This window comes from Lampetra planeri, unplaced genomic scaffold, assembly GCF_965212315.1.
Source record: "Lampetra planeri unplaced genomic scaffold, kcLamPlan1.2.h2 scaffold_784, whole genome shotgun sequence".
NCBI classification, from domain to species: domain Eukaryota; kingdom Metazoa; phylum Chordata; class Hyperoartia; order Petromyzontiformes; family Petromyzontidae; genus Lampetra; species Lampetra planeri.
Window position 1 is genome coordinate 61 of NW_027615606.1, and position 22,643 is coordinate 22,703.

Below are 22,643 nucleotides of genomic sequence, written 5' to 3' on the forward strand. Positions count from 1 at the left end.
TGTCTGTCTGTCTGTCTGTTCGCCGCACACACACATTGCTTAAAATATTAAGATATTATCAAAAGTAATCCTACACTGATAAAACAGCAGGTAAGTGCAAAATAACAATACATAAATCTTCAAAAATTCCACAAAATAAAAACAGACATACAAAATAAAGTAACAAGTAAATATATGCAGAAGTAATATGTAAGTACGAAGCAAACACAGGCAGATCACATCACATAACAAACAGGCGTCATCATGCTGTGTGAATGCATGAATTTATTTAGCTATCTGTTTGTTTGTTTACAATGTCTATAATTTTCTAAATATACCACAAAAATAAAGAAGAAAACACACACACACACTAATTAGAAACAAATAGAAAATAAATAAGTGACAAATAAGTGAAACATGTTTCAAACTAGATCAGAAATTAATTTTCTGAGATTTTCTGAGATGTTGCTCAAACAAACACGTCCAACACGTTGGAGTTACAGTGGTTAGTTCTTGTGATCTGTGTGTTTTAGGTGTGAGGATCTCGAAGCCGTTCAAGAATTGTCCTTCAACCCGATTGGAGACCCGAATCATCAGCGCGTTCTTCCCCCCTGGGTACCCCCCCCCCACACACACACACGTCCTCCACCACAATCCATTCACCTCCAGCTGATGTGTTTGTACATTTCAAACGGAGCTGGACGAAGCAGCTGGACAGAGATGAGCTGTTTAAACAGGAAACACTTTACTTTCTCCATCCAGACAGGAAGTGGTAGATTTTTCCCTCCTTTGTTCGAATTCTGGCTCATTTCCGTCCCTCTGGCACAAAACCGCCCCAGAGACGGGACACAGCAGGAACCCAGTCAACAGCGCCACCAACAAACTCAAATGTCAGTCCACATTTTGTTTTCATTTTTATTTGACATTCTGATGGGAAAAAAGCAAAAAAACGTACTAACCACACTGCGTTCAGTCGCCTTCCAGCTGTACGACCAGGGACCGAGATGGACAGATCTCCAGACAGGAGCTTCTTCAGGTTCGTCACGGTTTCTGTGAGTTAACCACATCTAGGGACAGATTGGTGGTTGATAATGCTGTTGATAACGGTACTAGCAACAATACAGCTGCTGTTCGCATTAACATCCAGCGGCTGACAAAGTAAACAGTACAGTAAAACTTCAAATTTGAGCCTCAACAACATTTTCCCCACATTATTTGCGCCAACGGTTTCCTGAAAGCTGAGAAGTGTCACTTGGGTTCCTCTACCTAGAGTGAAGAAGGAGAAAACATCCATCGGTTCCTGAAATTTGACAAGTTGCACTTCACAGGCGAGTTGCTGTCATTACGATAGTGACTTGCTGGTTTCCAACATAAGAGTGAATTACCGTAATGACAGCAACATGGCTGCTCTCGATGGATGTTTTCTCCTTCTCCTAGCTCCTTCTTCACACCAGGTAGAGGAGCAGAGTGACACCCCTCAGCCCCCTGCTGGAGCCAAAAGAGTCCTCTCTCATATCGCTGTGAATGACAGGTGCTGCAGGCGATGCTGGGCGGTGACGTGACGGAGGAGCAGCTGCAGAGCATCGCCCGAACGAGCCATACAGGAAGCCGACCTGGACAGAGACGACGCCATCTCCTTCGAAGAGTTCACGAAGGTGAAGAGTGGTCACTTCCCTGTCAACTATCATCACATGATGAGTGACGCAGCAGTGGATTTAGGAAACATCCTGTTCAAGCATTGAGAAATAAACAAATACCTGTGCTGAATTTGCTTTCAACACATTTAACGTGCGTTTCGTACTGAGAATGAAAGAAGTGAACGTTTTAAACGTTGCGTGTGAATGAACTCACCATCAGTTTTCATCATACTTTAGAACATACATTAGAAATGTTTCGCTTGAAGGTGGAGAACAAACTGACAGACTGACATCAGGAACATCTTTGAGGAAGGTTCAAAGAAAACGAATTCAAACATGTTCTGTCTGTTTTCAGTCGCTGGAGAAAGTCAACATCGATCACAAGATGAGCATCCGCTTCCTGAAGTGAGCAAGTCGATCTGACGGATGTGACGCCAAGCGAAGACAAACAATAGAAACAAACAGTCGAATTTTGGCCTGCGAAACAGACGGAACTCATTCCGTCTCAGTCCTCCAAAACAAGTTGAATTCGGAAGGGACTGAAGCTCAGTCACATTGTAGCTTGATTTTTAATTCCTACATTTATCACTTTGTTTCTTTATCAACGCGCAGTTCAATTAAAGCCATTTTATTTTTATCACAGCACAGCTGTGTGGTGTATTTCCATTATGCGGCCACCGGATGGGGATGTGGCTTTAACTGTCAGCGGTGGTGTCTAACATCTGAAGAGGATCAGAAACATTCGGATGTCAAACCATACCTGTATGTTTGTGTGTTATCAGTTTTTAATTCCCACCGGAGCCACACTAGGGAAAATATTCAAATGATTCAGATGATGGATGTTCAAGCAGAAGGAAACTAACCGCTGCTATTTTGTGAGTGCGTGCGAGGCAGATTAGTCATGTAAATTGATCACAGAATCTCAGAAATCACTATTACACACGCACAGTCAAAACACTGCAGACGGTTTATTTATTTTTCTTTTACAGTTTTAGAACTTTTCCTGACAAGATAAAAACAGTAAAACCAGATGCAGATGTGCTTTGTGCTCCACTTAATAGACTGAGCCCATTGGGCCTCTATGCTTTCTTCTGGGGCATGCAGGCGGTGAGCAGCCAGTACAGAGAGTAGCAGGTTCCTACGGACAAACAGACAAAGAGCCCCTCCTAAATACTTGAGAGCAAGAACAAATGGAACCAGACTTAGTTTGGGGACGTAATATGATGTTTTGTATCGGTCAGACAATGCTGGGCTTAAAATCAATCCTGATATAGCGTCAAAATGCCCCGTTTATTGATCCGGTATCGGTTTGGAGATGTGTGCTGATGTCGAATATTCCTCCAGGTTCTTTGGGTGACGGTTTGTTACCTGCTATAGTCAGAGTCATGGTTACCCGGTACAACACAACGTCAACGGTTCCCCCTTTGATGTGGACCGGCAAACCATTGTCCTCCTGTAACCGTGGAAACCATACGTTGAGAATGCCAGAGAGTTGCTATCTCTGCACGACGTCCATTTTGTCATGTGATAGATGTTCTTCAGTGGGGGAGAAGCAGTGAACGTTTGTTACCTGGAAGAGTTTCTGAGCTTCGGGGACTTTGTTCCTCAGCTGCCTGGCAGACGAGCTGAAGGTGCGACGGGCTAGAACGGGAACTTTCTAGAGGAAATCATAAATCAGGACAAACGTGTGAGGTTTACTGCCTTTCCTCCTTCATGAAGCATCATTGTTAATGTATTTGAGTCAAGTATGAGAAAAGGGTCACAGTGGTTTCGCTCAACGGTTGCTATGACGACATATCTGGAACCAAAAGTGAGTCGAGTCAAGTAACAGCTGGAACTGTTGGATGTGAAAGTTTGTCACCTTGTTGAAGTGCATCTTTGTGTAAGTGAACTTCAGCCCGCCTGCCCCTTGAACCCTTTAACACCGACCCATCCCTGGTGCCACATTCGTGTTAGCGACTATTTGACGTCAGAAAACGGTCCAACGGTTTGAGAAGCTGACAAGTTGCTCTCAGTTTCTCTACCTGGTGTGAATAAGGAGCCAGGAGAAGGAGAACATGTTGATCCGCTGAGAAGTTGCAGTTCACAGCGAAATGGCTGTCATTACAGTAATGACTCACTGGCTTCTAGCAACAGACCGAATAGAACTACCATAATGACAGCAACATGGCCCGTTGTCAACGTTCAGGAACCGTTTTCTGAACCGTGTTCTTACTCCAACCTATGCTCGTGTGACTGTAGCACCACAAATACCGTTGGTGTTAAAGGGTTAGTGCTGTGTGTCAGATGGGACTCGGAACACAACACCGGCTGAGACTAGTTTGAGGAAGACCTGCACACACACACACACACATCAGTCTGACACGAAGTTAAATGATCTCCAGTGTTTTCTGAAACGCAACGCGCAGCAGGCAACGGCAGCAGCAACGGCTAGCAGCAGCTTCTGCCGTCATGCGTCTTATCTTTCTGTCCTCTGACGCCTCCGTTGCTCTTCAGAGCAAAGGTCAGGCCTGCTCACTCAAATGTCACCTTCTCTCCGCTGCGCTAGTTTTTTTTCCCTCCTGAAACGTCTGCTACTGACACACACACACACACATTCATACGCTCAGAAACGACGTGAGGGCAAAGACCAGAAGATCTGCAGATGTATTTACCAGGAGGAGATTCATGTCTGCGTCAACGGGAGCGTCAGTGGATCTGCGTTTGCTTCACCCTTCAAAAGGGTACTCTCACACTCACACACACACACACACATTCTGAACCTCTGCCAAAGTATGGTCTGCTGCAGAGTCCAAACTGTCTGCACTTGGAAAACACACGCACAGTAATACAAACACAACAACCCGGGACGTCCAGCTGTTTCACATTATTTGACTTTCGTGTTCCTGCATGTTATTTTCCTCAGAAAACAGTTCAATCATTGTAGGGAGTCACATTTCCACCTCTTGACCTTTTCACCTACAAACGTCCGTGAATATCTTTGTATCACCGATGAGCTGCGAATCATGATGTCACTTCCTCCTTTTACAATGTCACATATGAATTAAATCAGGAAAAAAACGTTTGAACAAACTTTCATCAACTTTGATCTCATTTAGGTACTTTGCGTTGTTATGGTGGAATCTTTGCTCAGCAGAAGGGGCGGGGGCTAACTTAATGACATCCCTCAGCTCATTGGATATCAAGTTTAAAACACATAAAACTCACTCAGTGTGACTTTGACTTCACCATGATCACATTCTATTACACAGATTGGAACACTTCATTAGAAAGAGAGGATCAGCACTTGACGGGCTCAGATCATACTTATCAGACCGGCTTCAATTTGTGACAATTAATCATGAAAGCTCCATACACACCAACGTTTGCCATGGAGTACCTCAGGGGTCTGTGCTAGGACCATTATTATTTACTCTGTATACACTCCCCTTGGGTGACGTGATTAGGAAACACTGCATAAATTTCCACTTTTATGCAGATGACACACAAGTATACTTATCAATCAAACCAAACGAAAACTAATCAACGAGCTAAACTCCAGGCCTGTTTCAAAGATATAAAGACATGGATGACAACTTACTTCCTGCTGTTGAACTCAGACAAAACCGAGGTAATTGTAGTTGGCCCCAAAACACTTGAGGTCCACACTTACAGATCATATCATTTCCCTAGATGGTTTTGCCTTGGCCTCCACCACCACAGTAAAAAACCTAGGTGTTATATTCGATCAGGACCTGTCCTTTAACTCTTACATTAAACATACCACGAAAACAGCATTCTTCCATCTGCGGAATATCTCTAAAATCAGACACTTCCTGTCCTGTAACGATGCTGAATAGCTGATCCACGCTTTTGTAACTTCTAGGTTGGATTACTGCAATTCCTTACTGTCAGGTTTTTTTTGGGGCAGTTTTTCCTCACCGTGATTGAGGGTTTAGGACAGAGGGTGTAGCAACGTGCGGACTGTAAAGTCCATCAAGACAATTGTAAATTGTGATGTTGGGCTATAGAAATAGTAGAAATAGAGTTGAATTGAATTGAGGGGTGTGTGTGTGTGTGTGTGTGTGAGACTCAATGTCACTTTAACCAAAAGTTTCAAAATAAAAGCAGATGTGCAGATTCTAAAAAACAAAAGATGTAAGAGGGAGAATAAATAATCCACTCAAACAGTTTTATTACCAAGATGAATAAAACAGAATGTCCAGTAAACACATCTGTCTGACTGGTGGTTCAGGCTTCACGGGGGGTTAAATGTTTTCTTCTTGTGTTTCACGTCTTCCTCTTCCTTTTAACAAACTAGCAGCAGATCTGTGATCTGTGATGTGATGGAAGATAGCAGATAAAACAATGTATTAGATATATATTCTTATTCATGTTGTTCAATCATGGATTATCTGCACCTTTCATTTGTATTCATTGCTTCTGGGGAAAAAAGTTTATTCCAATTTTATTTTTTTGTCCAGTTTTATTTATGAGTATTCCTCCCCCAGCTGAAGGTTTTTTTTGTGCGAACAGTTTAGCAAAACAATTATTAACAACGTAGAAAAAAATACAGCTGAGTAATAATACTGAGAGTAGCATCAATTTACTTCAGCCTCAAAGCATTTTTTGATCAAATGTTTTTGTTGCGCATGTCGCTGCAGTCGGGTGTGGACGTGTTCGGTACTGCCCCTGCTGGTGCTGCTGAGTCCTGCGCCGCTGCTTCTGCTGCATCTGACGTCACCATGCTGCACCCAGGCTTCCAGGGGGGACCAAAGATATGGGGCAACTGGGCTCAGAAACCAGATCACGACACATCACACTGCTCCTGGAAGTGCCTCTTGTTCACGCTGCAGTGGCCCCGGAGGGTTCTGTCAGGTCAGCTTCCTCCTCTTTGTCACCATCACTGATTCACATCCATAACTGTGAGACGTCTGTTGACGTGAACTCTCCGTCCCGCAGTCCGTGGATTTTCCGTCTGCTGGTTTCCCTCCGAACATCAACAGCTGGACGATTCAAGGTCTCTGGTAAATATCACCGTCATCAAGTGGTTTGTTTTTTTGATCTGAAAGAGGAAATGTAACATTCATGCTTTTAAATCTGATTTCCCCTCTAACGTTCTTCTGTTGACAAGAGGCAGAGTAGAACCTGGAGAACCTGTGGTTGACAGGACGTGAGCACCCTTGAACTTCATCGTATTCCCTTCATTAGACAACTAAATATACGTTCTCCACTAATAAACATTTGGCTCGTCAAGTAAAGTGAGCAGTTTAGATTTGCTCAGAGTACTTGGGCCCACCTCCTGGTGTGACATCTATGGTGACATGGTCGGCCCGCGCAACAAGGTTAAAACAATCCACCTCAACCGCTGCTTCGTCCAACAAAACATTAAATAGAGCTACTGTTGTTGATTTTTGATTTGTCATTGTAACTATTTCTAATTTAACGTACCAAGTGATTGAGGTGTTCTTCTTCAGTTAGAACTTCACGCGCCCCTTTGGTTCCGCCTTGCGGCAAGTACATGTGTGACACTGTCGTTCAGTCACGAATGACTGGTGTTTGTGAATGTCTGTATATTTTTGATGAAAAGTAGCCTGTTGATAGTCATTTTATATGTCATGGATTAACTTTGTGTTTTTTGACAAAAAAAAATCAAAACAAAAAAATATAAAAATAGGTAAATGCTTTTAATCCTTTTTTTAGTAAATGCAAAAAAAGGGCCATATTTGTTTTTTGACAAAAAAAAGTCATTCCAGAAAAAGGCATTTTTGGACTTAAAAGGCTCCTAGTATATAGCCTTAGGTGTTTTTTTTCATGAAAAAAGTCATACCAAAAAAAAAAACAACACAGCTTTACATGTTTTTTTCCCATGAAAAAATAGTCATTCCAGAGAAATACAATATTTTTTTTTACTGAAGAAAATAAAGGGCCATAGGCCCATGTGTTTTGTTCACAAAAGTCATTCCAGAAAAATACATTTTTTTGACAAAAGAAATGGTTGTGGTAGTCTGTTTTTTTGATGAAATAAAAAACATTTTAAAAAAAAAGGTCATACATGTTTTTTTGACGGAAAAGTCATGCTATAGGTGTATGTTTCTAATCTAATATTTTTAATAAAAAAAAATACATACAAAATAAAAACATGAAGGAAAAATGAAGTGACAAAACTGCAAAAAATATAGACACAAAAAATGAAAAGTGGGAAAACGTTTCAAAAATTTAAAAAAATCCACACAAACACAAATTAAAATGAACAAAACAACTTTTAAGTCAGAATGAGCAGTTAACAGAATTGGAGCACTTCGATCACTCATTGGAGCTTCGACCTGTGACCTCAGGCCACTGCGGGTCCAGCGGTGGTGTAGCTGCTGGGCGGATGTTCCACTCAGATGTCCAGGTGAGTGACACAACGTCACATTCATGTCTGTAAATCTGACGGCGGATTGGTTCATGGCATCTTCCAGGACTTGGAGGCAGAGCTGGATCAACTCTGGCACACGTTTGTGAAAAACAGATCCAACTTTGAGTTCACACACAAAAAAAAAAAATCACTGCAACTTCCTTATTTATGTGTGTGTGTGTGTGTGTGTGTGTGATAGGAAAGACGAGTGGGAGACACAAAAATCCTGCACAGTTTGTGTAGGACGTATGGAAGCTTTGAACTCTCCTCTGAGATATTTCCAGATGTGCCTCAAACTGCGAGTACAGTTTGAGCTGCACAGGTACATGCCTGTACATATACACACACAAAAACAACCTTGTCTTTATTACGTCACAGCTGGAATTGTGTCCTGCAGAGTGCTGAAGGACGCTGGTATCGTGCCGTTCCTGTGAACGACGCTGTCGTTTCCTTGGCAACCAGCCTGTTAATGTAAACAAAACAGATTTTTTTTTTATTCTGGCAAATTGTAATTTATTTTTTACTCAATTGTTGAGTGTGTCGGTCTGGAATGTGTTTGACATTCTCTGCGTGTGCACTCAGGTTGCGGAGGTGCGTGGCGTCCCAGATCCTCTCGTTGGTGACAAATCTGAGATTGAGTGTGTTACAGACGCCAAGGTATGGACGAAACAAAACGAGGAACATTTTCAAACATCGCTTAATCACACAGAAAAACCTGTTGAGTTTCAGCATCCAGTGTGCACAAATGAACCACGAACATTTGGGTAGCTGGCCCCCCCCCACCCCAGGGCAGGGGCAGCTAGGGAGGGAGTTTCTGCAAACATGACGCTTGGCTGCGATCACCACAGCAGTGATCAGTTGGCGCACAGATCAGGGTGGAACCACGCGTCAGGACCCCGCCAGTCTGCTGCACGCCCCCCTTCTACCTGTTCCCCATCGGACCACCAGTGGCCTCACGCGCCTTGTGGCTGACGGACGGCGGCAAACTGACCACCTGACGAACGAACGCGCACCAATGCCTGGAATAGTCTGGGACAAATGAGTTCATAGCCTTCAAGTTGTCATGCTAGCCTTACTTTTTTCAGGATAAAGTCACACTATCCCTTACGTTCTTGATGGAAAAAACGGCCTTGAATAACTGAAGTTGGTCACAAACAAACGTGTGAACTGGTTCAAGTTTATTGACAAACTACACTTTGATTTGAACTCACGCAGAACAATGCGCGGTGAAAACCATTAAAACCATCTCACATTATGATAAAAAAAAGAAACGAGCCAAAGAAAGAAAAAAAAAAATGATGGGATGTTTTCATTTGGGTTGATGGGCAGGAAGTCAGGATGTCACGTCACACCACAAACCTGACTATGGTAAAAATGAACCGGAGTGACCGGACGTTCTTTTACAGTCTCTGGTGGGCGACCTCCTCCGGGCTGGTTCCCAGGAACCTCAGGTTGAGGATCTTCAGCTGGTTGTCCAGCTCCATTCGGACAATGCCGTCATCCCCGTCGATGCTGAGAAGAATGCCCGTCGCCTCGCGGTCCTCCCCCAGGATCACCTTCACCTGCACCCATGACACCAACGTTTAATTCCACCGTACTGATGCAGGCCGGAAAATTGAGTCAGGAATTTCATAGTTGTGTAAGACTGTGTTTGCGAGGGAAAAAAACGAACGTCAGGAGCTATTTTCAAATGCAAAAAAGGAATGAAACTGCACTGCGAGGCCACAGCAGGACAAATACCACGTTCCTACTGGATCGGTTTGCTGTAACTCACACAGCTTCTGGGTGGTCATCACAACATGACAGGACGGAAAAAAAGTTCGTATGTTCACCCTCTGACAGCGCCACATTGACGGTGTCCTTGTGCTACATTCAAGCTAGCATATGCTGGAGTAGCGCAATTACACAACTACTTGCGCGTCAAGAAAACCTTGAATGGTTCCTGTCATATTGCTGTGATTACGGTAATCCCATTTGTTTCCAGGAAGCTGTCAATGCATTACCATAATGACGCCTTTTTGATGCCTTTTCAAACATTGGAGATCTTTTTAAAAGAAAGAAAAATGCACTGCTCTGACAGCTGTCAACATGTTTTTTTTTTTCAATCTTCCTTTGGGTTGTTTGTGATAACAAAGCAACAGTCTGTCGCAGTCTAAAACATTTGTAAACAAATGCCATGTGTGAATAAAACTTCTCACTGGTCAGTGCAATAGTGAGCTGGACTACCTTATGTTTTATGTTTGTTTTAAAGTGCACGATAAAATGTGAATTTACAACAGGGCACATTGTCATTTCTGCATTTGTTATCTATTTATCAGTGATACAGACAAAAAGAGAGGAAATGTGAATTATTGCAAGTCAACTTACAGTCATTTTCTGCTTGCACTCGTAACATTCTAAGTGACTGTGCTCTTAGCAGAACAAGTTGGTCTGAAGCCCTGGATGTGAAATTAAAAGTTCACAGCTCAAAAGCTTAGCTTGACTGATTACTTTGAATGCCCTTATCCAACACCACGGCACCACACTGTACTGCCCGGCCCATCACAAGTAAATTCTCAACCTAGGGGGAAACACTGAAATAAGAATTATTCTTAGGAAGATTTTGAATGATTTCGTTGTGTGATTACAGTACTCCTTAGTATGCTAGCATGAATGGATCGATGCCGCCTGTGTTAAAGACCGAGATGGAGGAAATGACTCGGTTCATTGAAAACTTCTTCAAATAGAACACGGTCCTGAATTCATCTGCTCAAATGAAAGTACCTGCGCTGTGTCTCAAATCACATACTTCCCTGAGTACACTTCTTTTATTTGAAATGACGTACACATTTCAACATGACTTCTTGTACTTTTTTTTTAAAGGTGAATTGGCTGGTCTCGCCTCATTGGCAGCACATTCCTTATAAAATGAGTAACTGAGTTGAGTTTTATTTTCATTGTGGTGGTTTCGTGCTATGTTGTATTACTACATGAGCATTTTTTTTAAAACCTTTTTATGAGGACCGGGTCTCATGGTGAAGGAATACAAATACGCAGCCCTCTGGTACATTCTGGATCACCCCCCCCACCAATCTGAGCCTTCAACCTCATAACAACTACAACTATGTCACAATATGGCGTTCCAACGGCAGAACATACTAGCTGTGAGCGTGTATATTTCCGAATCTGTCTCTGTCTTTCCACGCTGAATCTCACTGCTGTGTTTCTTCCAGTTTTCAGTTTTTTTGTTGTTCACTTTCAGTGGCTGGCGCTTAAAGTAAACCGATCTTGTTGCCGCAGTAACTCCGACAAGCTTTGTACAATTTCCCACTAACTTGACTGTTCTATTTGCTCGGCAGACAAGAAAGTGCCAACCAAATAATGTTTCTTTTTCTCTGTTTGTGGTAAATTTCAGCATCACCTATTGGCCTGGAGTATGAACTACAGCCTTACGATATGTTTTCGTGGATGCATGTGGATGCAAACTTTCTTGATATGGAGTTTTGGTACGTTTGGTAACATCTTCCTCAGCATTACCTTGTTGTTCTTGGTGGGTGTGACGGGCTCCAGGTGATCGCTGCTGATGCTGACGACCTTCTCCGATTCCTGCATGAAGACGGAGCACATCCCCCCCCTGTGTGTATATACACACACACACACACACACACACACACACACACACACACTCACTTAAACACCTGTCTCAAGCTCCTGGCTCTTTAGCCCCGCCCCCTGATGTACCGTGACGCTCCTGATGACGCCCGTCTGTCCCATCAGGTCCATGAAGGAGTCCTTCACCCGGACCAGGATGTCTGTGGTCACCCAGTCGCTGCCCGCCCTGCTCGATGTTGGAGCCAGGCGTGTGCGGGTTGTAGCCTCCAGGAGAGGGCGCTCCGGGCGTCATGGGGCTGTAGCCCACCGGACTGGGACTGGGACTTGCCTGACGCCGACAAGTCACGTGTCAGTGGCAAACCAGTACATGGAGCACAGAGGGGAAACAGGTCGTTACCTGGTACGCCATCGGGGAGGGGCGTCGGGTGGTAGCTGGCTGGGGAGTGGGTGTTTCTGGTAGCCCACGGGCGATGGCGCCACTTGGTGGTAGCTCTGAGGACTGGGGCTGGGCTGGTAGGAGCCCTGAGGGGACGGGGCTGCGTACGGGGAGTACTGCTCCGTGTTGTACCTGGAGAAGAGACGGGCGGCGAATGTAACGTTCAGAGACCGTCCGTGGAACGTCGTCACCACAGTCTACATCGCGTTGTGTCATATTCATGGCGCCGGCATACACAGGGTGTCGTTGTACACATTGCCAGGCTCATACATTGACAGTCACGCGGGGGCATCATATTTGCATACTGGTGGGGGCGAATTTGCGGCGGCATTGTAAGTGGGACGTCGTCGTACTCAGGGTGTCAACACAGTCTACATCATGTCGTTACGCAGGCCAGGCGTTGTATGTGGAGTTCACTTTCTGTGACACACAGTCCACGTTGTATTGTACATTGTCCTATGCTGTCCTGAGCATTTGACGTCTGCAGTGTTTCCCCGACCTACTTCAACCTCAACTGCAAACAAGAGAAGATGCTCCACAACCTTCACGGTTCCAAGAGCAGGAGCATTCCATCGTCACACAAACACAGTTCGTTCCCGGTCACCAGGAATTGGCGGCAAGCTGCTGTACTCACATGGCGGGTGTGCCGGGTGTCTGTGGGTTGTACTGAGGGTTGACCTGTGGGGAGGGGGGCCTCGGGGTACCCCAGGGGTCTGTGGGTTGGGTGTTCCCCCGTAGCCCTGAGGGGGACGGAGAGGGTTCGTCATCGTAGCCAAAGTCATACTCCTCTTCATTTCTGGAAGGAAGAGACGGCAGCAGTGAGGACCACCTGTGTGTGTGTGTGTGTGTGTGTGTGTGTGTGTGTGTGTGCGTTACCTGGAAGGGGTGTTGGGGTTACTGGGGTCCCAGGCTCCACTCTGACCCGGCGTCCTGCTCCCGTCATGTAGCGGTGTCGTGAGATCCGCAGTGAGGCGTCCGACTTCCTGTTGGCATGAAAACAGTCGTCTCAAACAGAAACACGGTACGATTGGCTCATTGGCCGTCAGCTGATCACCGGTTCATACCGTCGTGCAGCGGCGTCTGGGGAGCCACACATGGGTGTCCCTGGAAACCCGTTCCACACATGGGCGTCTGGGACCCATACATCGGCGTGCGTCCATGGGAGGATGTCATGCCACTGTGCTTTTTCGCCCCCCTGTAGGAGACGGGACGGTCAACAACAGCTGCTGTTACTGACCCGACGTGAACACCAATAGGATGGAGGAGACGAGTATGTACATGGTGGTCAGGCGCTGCCGGTCCACAGAGATGGTCTGACAGGTGGAGTGCAGCTCCACTCTGGCCGTTGATTCAGTGGCGTCCTTCACCACACCGATGTATCCTGAGGACGCAGGTTCCATCAGTCGGAGCATGCAAAGGCGACGACACATTTCCATGGCAACATGACACTCACCTTTGTAGGGACCCTGAGAGATGTGGACCGTCTGACCAATCAAATCGTTGTCTCGTCGCCCTCTGCCCCGCCCCATTCCACCGCCACCACCTCCTCTCTGCTGCACACCTACAGGAGCCATCAGGCAACAACCATTAACCTTTAACCCGTTGGAAAACCGTAATTACACGACTATAAGCGCCAACAGTTCCTGAAAGCTAAGTAGTGTCACTCGGTTCATCCAACTGGTGCGAAGAAGCAGCTAGAAGGGGAAAACGTCCATCGGTGCCTGAAGGTTGAGAACAGCCGTTGCTGTCATTACGGTAAAACCCAATTCATGCACCTGTGTAAAATCAGTGGCATACGGTATGTTGTAGTCTGACCTCTCCTTCTTCACACCACATAAAGGAACGTAGTGAAACTTCTCAGCTTTCCATGACCATCAGATGTTTTCTGATAGTAAATAGTCACGAAATTCCGGTACTCAAAACTATGCTAGCGCCAATGTAGCGCTGGTGATATCCTCAGCAGTCTGCGGTCCCACTGACCTCCTCCTCCTCCGTGGTGCATGGGGCTGCTGATGCGGGGACTCATGGGGGCGAACCCCCCCACCGTGAAGTTGGTCACGTCTCTGGGCTGAAACAGACCAACGGACATTAGCAGCTGTGTTGAGCTCAGAGAGTTATCTGAGCCAAAGAGAGGTGCCGACCTTTGACCCGCCAGCCAGCACCAGGTGTCGGGTCTTGCAGACAAACATGCCTCCGTTCTCCACCAGCTTCTTGCAGTGGAGGAAGGCGAAGCCGCGGAACAGATGGCGGATCTCTCCCTCGCGGCCCTGTGGGAGAAAAGATGGCGATGAGCGTCGCGGTGCTGCGTGTCGTCGTTTGGAAACGGGTCAGTGAACCCACCGAGTGAGGCCCGTCGATGACCTTCACAATGTCCTTGACGTGAATGTTGTTCTGCTCAGAGTCGAGTGCCACGGCAAAGCGGTTATCCTTCCTGCGATTGACCGCCTGGTGGCGCACTGTCAGCACCTTCCCGTGCATGTTCAACACCTGAGGAGTCATTGGCTCATCATCGCGCACTGTCATGTTGTAATGGTAACGGCATCATTGGGGGAGCAGATTATTACCTGGAACGTCTCTCTCTCCAGGCGGACAATGACTCCGACCGTCTGTGGATCCAACTGCACCAGCTCTCCCCACTCGTGCTGGCCCCCTGCATCCACACCGGACGCCGTTTCTGAGCAGAGCTGAAGATCACGGGGCAGAACCCTTCAACTGCACACACACACAGTGGGGGTCAAAACACTCAAGGCTGAACGACTAAGAAAAACTGACACACACACACACACACACACACACACACACACACACACACACACACACACACACACACACACACACAACACACACAAACACCACACACCCACACACACACACACACACACACACACACACACACACACACACACACACACACAACCTCATGCATGGTCAGGTCGGAGAAGAGGATGACGAAGTTCTCCTCACTCTGACGATCAGTCCCGTATCGCCTTCGTATCGTCCGGCAATGACCTTCACATGGTCGCCCATCCGGAAATACTTTTTCAATTCCTGAGCTGGGAACTCGAGCGGGTCCTACACAGACACAGAAACACACACACACACACACAATAACAATTAGTTGGTGATTGGAGACATTGTGGAGCTTCATGTAGTGTGGGCGCATACCTTCAGGTCTTCGTGTTTGGGCATGATGGTGATCTTGTTCCCGTCCACGCTGAGGATTTTTCCCTGCAGGTTGATCAACTCACCCTCACATACCTCCACGTTGTCGCCGGCCTGCAGGTTGTGTTCACGCTCCTTCCCTGCACGTGCATACACGCACGCACACATCACAGTGTTTTAAAGCCTCCGACACATCAGCGAACCCTTCGAGCAAACAGACCCATACCTGACTCCGTCACCACCTCCAGATCGATTCCCTCCGGCTGGTCTTCAAACTTCTCCAGCTCCGACAGCGTGGGCTTCACACCGTCTGTGATCTGTCGAGGAGGGAAAACATGTGTTACATTCGTTGTTACATTCTCTGAAGGCCTCGTGTCCCCGCTGCGTCTTCAGCAGTCGCTCTCCGGCGCTCACCACAGCCGACATGGCGAAGCTCTTGAACAGGAATCCTTTACGGCTGTAACGGTTCCCCTCAAAGATCATGAAGTCTCCGTCATGGCTGACCTCCCCTCCCAGGGACCTGACCATCAAACATCGTTATCACACACACCTGAGCACATCACGCACGCCAGTGTGTGTGTGTGTGTGTGTGTGTGTGTGTGTGTGTGCGTGTGCGTGTGTGGTGCGTGTGTGCGTGCGTGTGTGTGTACCTGATCTTTTCAGCATCAAACAGCCTCTGAGCCGGTCTCTTGAACTTCTTTCTCTTAGCGAACCAATCTTTCTACAGAATGGACAGGAAGAGGGTGAATTTACACACACAGCACATCGGTGTGTGTGTGTGTGTGTGTGTGTGGTGTGTGTTCTCCTACCAGGCTCATCTTGGCCTTAATGCGGTCCAGGTCTATTCGAGGGATCATCTTCAGGGAGATGGTGTTCTGACTCGGCTCAACGTAGTCCACCTTCAGAGGGAAGTAAACACACCACGCTGCTGTCAGTAAACTCTGTTTTCATGCCGTCACTGATCTGCGATCAGTCGTCGTTCAGCACCTGAGCGATGTCGTCCTTGTACAGGCCTCTCTTCAGCCTGACCCACGACTTGGGCTTGAGGTTGGTGACCTCCTTGACGACCTTCAGGACGTCCGTCATCTCCTTGATGGGAACCATCTGTTGGTTCCAGAAGCCCATCCTCAGGTTGCCAATGCCCTCGATGGCGGCCTTCACGTGCGTCTGCTTGTACGACTCCACGTAGATGTAGCCCTTCACGTGATCAGGGGCGACTACAGACTTGATCTGGAGGGGCTGTGGGGGGGAGATGGTTTCAGCGGCTCTTCAATGATGACGTTAAAAGGTGAATTTAGTGTTTTTGTAGGAAGAAATGATGAACACACATTCAGGTTCCTGTGGATTAACTATGACAATCAAGTTGTCATTTCCTGTTATGTACATTTATTATTTGTTTACTAATCATTTAAACCCTGATCTTTGGAGTACCGTAATTACGTGAATATTTGCCTCATCACAAAACTGGTCATGAAAGCTGAGGAGTTTCACTCAGTTGCTCAAGTTGAGAACAGCCACGTTGCTGTCATTATGGTAGTCCCATTCGCTCTGTTGCCAGAAGACTGCAAGTTAATTGTAATTACAGCAAATTGGCTGTGAAGTGCAACTTCTCAGCTTTCAGGAACCATTGTCTCTTTCTTCACTTTGAGGTAGAGGAATTGAGTGACACTCAGGAACCATTAGCTCAAATAGTCGCGTCATCACAGTACTCCAAAGTAAGTCAGGGCTAATGTATCAGCAGTGATACTGGCGGTTAAAGGGTTACAGTTGTTTCTTGTTCACAAACACAAGGGGGGAAACAGTGATTACTTCTAATCAACATTATGATTTGAAAGAACACAATTCAGTATATCTGACTAAAACAAAATACACTACTGATTGTGTTCCCTCACTGGAGATGAACTGCAACGCCTGGATGCTAATATGCTAATTTAACACTGAAATGAAGTCAATTAAACTTCTGATCCACTGCTTCTTCTTAGACGACTCTTTGACACAAAAAAGGTTGAAAAGAAAACACAAACACACAGAACACACAGACGTGAACAAAGTTCCCCAAAGAGAAAAACTGGACCTGAGAACTGAGCTGACAGGACGTCACTTTAACATCTTTCTTACTGTGTCGGTGAACTGATAGGCGATGAACTTCCTCATCAACGCAATGGCTGTCGCCCTCTCCTCTCCAATCTAGAAACACAGGACACATTCAGGAAGTGTGCGTGCGTGTGCGTGTGTGCGTGTGTGCGCGCGTTCTCACCTTACACTTAACGGTCCACAGATTGGGATCCCTGATGATGACACACACCTTTTAGCTCTTGCTCACAGTTTGTGATCACTTGACTGCTGGTGGATGAGTGTTTACGTACTTGACGCCAGGAAGCAGCTGCTGCTGGGTGATGTCATCGGAGAGCTCCTCGGACCCGCCGGAGTAACTGCACACCACAGAAGAACAACAGCGAGATGGTTTGTGATCTGACAGACAAGGTCAGACAAGAGGGCACACGTGTGCGTGCGTGCATGTGTGTGAACATTGGAGTAGAGGTTTATTTTTTCATATTGTTTCTTTTCTGAGAAACAAAAAAGATGAAAGACAGATACTCACTGTTCCCCTCCTGAAGACTTGGCATACTTTCTCATGTAGTATTCACCCAGAGCCTCCTCCCTGGAGTCTCTGTAACACACAGGAAAACACAGAATCTGTAGAAAACATCGGAACTTTAAGCCTGGAGAACCAGAGCCACATGTAGACAGATGTTAGTCAACAAGCTGTAGACGTTCCCAACAGACGCAAATCAAAATTCCACAGCACGCTATCGGACAACGCTGAAAGCTGAGAATAGCCCTGTTGCTGTCATTACGGTAATCCCATTCACTCTGTTGCTGGAAGCCGGTCACACATTACCGTATTGACAACAACTTGACTGTGAAGTGCAACTTGTGATCTTTCAGGAACCGATGGATGTTTTCTCCTTCTTCACACCTCACCCCTAAGTATGCTAGCGTGTATGTATCGGCAGCAAAACGGTCGGTAAATTAACCAACGTGTGTCCACCTGTCACTTTTCATCATGTGAATCTAACTGATCTCATATAAACAAATGTCACGATCCGATCAACGCTCCAACTGGTGTGTGAAGAGATGATAATCACCTCCACAGGTTCTGGAGCCGCCTGGCTCCAGAATTATCTTCATCCAGTACCACATGTTCTATGTTGGACACTGAGAGGATGAGAAGAGAAGACACAGTTTTAAAAGTGAACTTGAGTTGACGGATTTTGTGTGCGGAGGATGAGACTCACCTTCAGCCTCCTCTGCACCATAGGAGAGACCAAGGAGAGACCAAGATGACCAAGATGTTTGGAGAGGGCAGAGAAACAAAAGATCAGGACAAGAAAGGAAAGAGGGATGAGGAGAGGGGAGGAAGACAAATGGTCAACAGATGGAGAGAAGACGGTGGGATGAGAAAGGATGGAGGAGTGTGAGGACAGTCAGGCAGCAGCAACACAAAGCATGATGGGAGAAAAAAAACAAACCAACATTAATGGTGGAGGCCGCAGCAGTCTCCATGTGGTTACAGGTGACAGGAAGTGGAAACGAAAAAGTACTGTTCTACGTGAGACCTCATCAGGTTCCTTAAGAGTAACATTTGTCACGTGATGTTTCTTGTTTGCCATAAAATCAAGTTCGAATCACAACAAAAGCCGTCTGTTAGCATGCTAACAGGTCGGTATGTCTAATCCTGGAATTCACTCGTGCACCGACCGTGTTCCAACATTATAAAACAGATCTTCAAAGCAAGTGATAACCACACAAACACATCAGCTACATTATTTACTAACGTGTGAATCTGATGTACTGTCTTGGTGCTAGAAAGTGAGGTAGCAAACTGCAGGCTGAGACCACACGCAATGAAACACAATGAAACCCCACAGTAAGAACCTGGAGAGTCAATGGAAAAAACAGTGACGTTGCAGGTGAAATTCACGATGAAGGTTCGTGACGACCGGAAGCTGCAGAGCTCATTGACATCAGTGACTGAATACGACACAGCTCATGTACTTATTTGGAAAAAAATAAGTACATTTGGTGACGAGTACAGAAAGACCAGGTCGGATGGTCGAACCACATCTATCCAGCAGGACACAGTTAAACTTGGCAGCCGTGTGCAGGTCAGTAGCATCGGGCAAATGGTCACGCTTGGAGGAATCTGAAGACCACGTCTTCTGGATGAACACTGAATATGATGGCTACGGCGCTACGGAGAGTTTACGTCAAACCTCATGATTCAGGAGGAAATAATCCATGTGTTTGATTAGTTCCAGAAGATGACAGATCGCAGTTTATTATTTCTCAAGTTAATGTGCAGTGAGTCATATTCCGAAACGCGTGTGCAGCGAGAGTGAAGCTGGATTCAAGTGATTCGGTCGCATCCTCACGGAAACCTGCAGGTGGCAACAGGTGTGATTGGATGGTTTGTGTGAAGTGACTCCCAGACTTTCCAGTTGTTGGAGCGTCAACCGTGCTAAAGGTGATTAGTGGGCGGAACATGATGCCCATCTCAGTGGGAACACCTGCTGGCTTTCAGTCACTATTGCTTGAAGTAAACAAAGAAAGGGGTGTAACTATTCATCAATTGTATCGATGTGTAGATTTATAGGCAGAGGAGAAGCAGTCTAGTGTGTGGGAACACTGTGGCTTTTGCAAAGACAGACATGTTCTAAATAAATCACTCGCTGTTCGTAGCGCCAACCATCCAGACAGGCATGTTGGCTCTGCAGAAGCCTCCGGCTAATTGGAAATGCATTGAATTCAACCTGAAGTGTAAGCTGCTTTTGTTGTTTACTTGCTTGTTCATGTCCATACTTAATTTATACCGATTCTCTTATAAGAAACAACAGGAATCGAGGAAACTCACAGTGAAGGACCTTCGTAGGGTAAAACGGAGGGTCCGCGTCAGTTCAATGCAGAAGCATAAATAGGGCTTTTAGGTGCACGAGTACACCTCAATGCTAATCAACACAGGAGCATGAATCCAGCTTCTGCCCTCTGTGCTTCATGTTAGGCACACTGACAACCACAGCTGAGCTGATGTTAACACAAATGAAGCAAAACAGGTTTTGTTTTTTTTTTTTAAATTGGATGAGTGATATATAGTCTGTTTAAGATACACATGATACAAATGAGGATCAGAGTAGAATCTGGAGTAGAATTACCGTTGACTGAAGAGGACATGCATGACAGAGAGGAACACCGATAAGAGAGAGAGTTCAGTTAGACAACGGTGATGTACAGAATCCAGCTACACAAGTTACACGCTTCCTTTTCAATTCCTTCATCACAATAGGAAACACCGCTTCACAGGAAGAAAGCGATTAATGTGAGCACCTGAGCGACAGCGCCTGGGTCTGACAGACAGGAGGAAATTCAACCGCCAGGTTTAAATAACCATTTGGTTGGATTGTTGATCATACACCACTGGCAGGATGTGGAAATAACTGTACGGTGTGTGTGCAGTAACATCCTCATTTGCATCTCTATCAATTGCAACAAAGTTTTAGGAACATCAGCCTCACATAACTCCCCTCAACCACAGCTGTACTGTCAACAGGTCCTCACCTTTCTCCAGAATGTCTTCAGCTCCTTCCTCCCACTGATCTTCCTCGTCCTCGTACTCATCGTCCACATCTGGTGAGAGGATAGATGCGTTAGATGTAGGGCTGCAACTATTAGTCGAAGTAATTCATTTCATCGACAACAAAAATGTAATTGTCCGCACGTAATGTTATTGTTGACCTTACATACCGTCTGCTTCGTGCTTATCTTTAACTGAAATTACCGACAGGAAGTGCTGGGGACAGTATCACTTGCTGTGTACATCCCGCAAGGAAACAAGACAAGAACGCACAAATTGTGGCGGAACAAACAGATGAAAAGACTCAAAAACTCTCGTGTCTCACTCCAATGTTTCCAAAGTTCCAAAGGGAACATTTCACTGAAAATAAACCGGCGAAACATGTTAAATTCAAACTCTGAAGTTCAACTATCATTTCAGGGCAGCATTACCGAGATAAACAAACACCTTAAATGCTGACACCCCGGAGCTGCTGGATCATCTCAGGGCCCAGCGAAATTCACAAATAAGGTTGATACCTGTTAGGTATTTTTAAATGACATGCATTGCTTAGCAAGCAACTGTAACAATCGACTCTGGCCTCATTTTGATTGTCCGCTATCGCTACTAACGATCAGATCAGCTCTCAGACTCCACAGAGTGACTGACTGATGTTAGAGACTGGGTCCAGTGAGGGTCTACTGACTGGAATCGGATCTGATCCGTGGCATGCAGAGCTATAGTGGACACCAAATTCTTCTTACGTCTCTCCTGCAGATGAGGTGAGCGACTTATGCTCCTGCAGGTGTGAGGGTTAATGAGTGTCTGACGTCACTTTTTTCGTCATGTGCATCCGTGCAACTACCAAAAATAAACAATCAAAACTTGAACGGAGTGGATTGTTCCAGAACACTACAACAGGGGAACTTACACAGGCGTGAAGAATTACACAAGTTAGGTTGAACAGAAGTTCAAAATAGATGTTTCAAAATAATAAGATAATCATGACTAATCTAAAAAATTATTGATAGATTAATTGACAACAAAAATAATTGTTTGCAGCCCTAGTTAGATGCCTTAGAAACGGAGCTTCACTCCGCGAGCAGGTAATCAAATTATGGCATCCATTCGCACCAGCTTCGTCCAGGATGAACCCTCCATGTCGCGGCTTCTTCCTTGGACGGTCTTCATCGTCCTCTTCCTCCTCTTCATCATACTCCTCATCGTCCAAGTCCTCCCCTTCCTCCTCTGCTACCTTGTCACTGCCCACAGGGCTGCCCATCTCCTCCTGAAGCCAAACAAATGGCATGATACGGAGCCAGCATAGATCATGAAAATCATGAAAACAGTCCAATTTACACCACATATGAGGTTATTGTTGGTACTGACAAATTTCAATCAATTTCTATAGCAAACCATTTTACTTAGAAGCTGAATAAAATGCTGATGTCATATTCTGACATATAACATCTCCACTTTAACAGTTTTTTTCTTTTTGGCTATGTAGCCGGGTCACCGTGTTTACCTGTTAAGTTTACAAGAGTTAGCTCAGCGGTTAGCATACCTCATTCTCTTCCACCTCCTCGGCTTCTCCGTCGCTGCTGCGATCACTCTGGTTGTCGGAGAAGTCACTGTCCTCGCTGTCAGACATATTGGAGACAAAGGCCGCCTATGGAGGCGTAAAAAAGAACACACACGGTCATGTAATTTCAATCACACAAAGCCTCGGTAGCTAAATCGAAGCGAGTAGTTTCAGGACATCATCATCACCATCACAGGCAGGAAGGCCTAGAAGCGCTAGCAATGGCAGATAGCATAAATGTTACGTCGCAGATTATTAAACTCCGA

General features: G+C 45.8%; 3 protein-coding genes across 3 annotated transcripts; 1 reads left to right on the plus strand and 2 right to left on the minus strand.

Moving 5' to 3' along the window:
• Window positions 1–512: 512 nt before the first annotated feature.
• Window positions 513–2,025, plus strand: LOC144741950 (calcineurin B homologous protein 2-like; the record flags this gene model as incomplete). Its single annotated transcript, XM_078624441.1, is given in 9 exon segments — window positions 513–564; window positions 566–594; window positions 746–800; window positions 803–869; window positions 953–975; window positions 977–1,015; window positions 1,511–1,567; window positions 1,569–1,634; window positions 1,972–2,025. Coding segments are annotated over 9 exon segments (442 nt in total), but the record flags the coding sequence as incomplete, so codon positions are not given.
• Window positions 2,026–2,695: 670 nt separating this feature from the next.
• LOC144741947 (cytochrome c oxidase subunit 7A1, mitochondrial-like) lies at window positions 2,696–3,492 on the minus strand. The gene is made up of 4 exons (XM_078624438.1): window positions 3,478–3,492; window positions 3,187–3,273; window positions 2,985–3,069; window positions 2,696–2,754 (listed from the first exon to the last, which is right to left on the minus strand). Exons 1-4 carry the CDS (start codon window positions 3,490–3,492, stop codon window positions 2,696–2,698), a joined length of 246 nt encoding a protein of 81 aa, XP_078480564.1.
• A 5,903-nt stretch (window positions 3,493–9,395) lies between these two features.
• Window positions 9,396–22,446, minus strand: LOC144741948 (transcription elongation factor SPT5-like). Its single transcript, XM_078624439.1, is given in 36 exon segments — window positions 9,396–9,557; window positions 11,512–11,608; window positions 11,717–11,811; window positions 11,813–11,914; window positions 11,984–12,004; window positions 12,006–12,038; window positions 12,040–12,154; window positions 12,657–12,721; window positions 12,724–12,768; window positions 12,770–12,818; window positions 12,899–12,975; window positions 12,977–13,005; window positions 13,087–13,217; window positions 13,301–13,403; window positions 13,476–13,583; window positions 14,003–14,090; window positions 14,164–14,289; window positions 14,363–14,509; window positions 14,587–14,728; window positions 14,935–14,986; window positions 14,989–15,094; window positions 15,188–15,324; window positions 15,411–15,501; window positions 15,599–15,704; window positions 15,835–15,905; window positions 15,994–16,083; window positions 16,172–16,423; window positions 17,303–17,371; window positions 17,442–17,472; window positions 17,551–17,616; window positions 17,787–17,855; window positions 18,334–18,403; window positions 18,484–18,495; window positions 20,801–20,869; window positions 21,930–22,083; window positions 22,360–22,446. Coding segments are annotated over 36 exon segments (3,267 nt in total).
• Window positions 22,447–22,643: the final 197 nt, after the last annotated feature.

Excerpts from the sequence above, each read along its gene's own strand:
- LOC144741947 (XM_078624438.1), bottom strand. Across the intron at positions 3,070-3,186 it reads AAGCTCAGAAACTCTTCCAG|GAGGACAATGGTTTGCCGGT; the intron begins GTAACAAACGTT and ends CCACGGTTACAG. Across the intron at positions 2,755-2,984 it reads CATGACTCTGACTATAGCAG|GAACCTGCTACTCTCTGTAC; the intron begins GTAACAAACCGT and ends GTTTGTCCGTAG.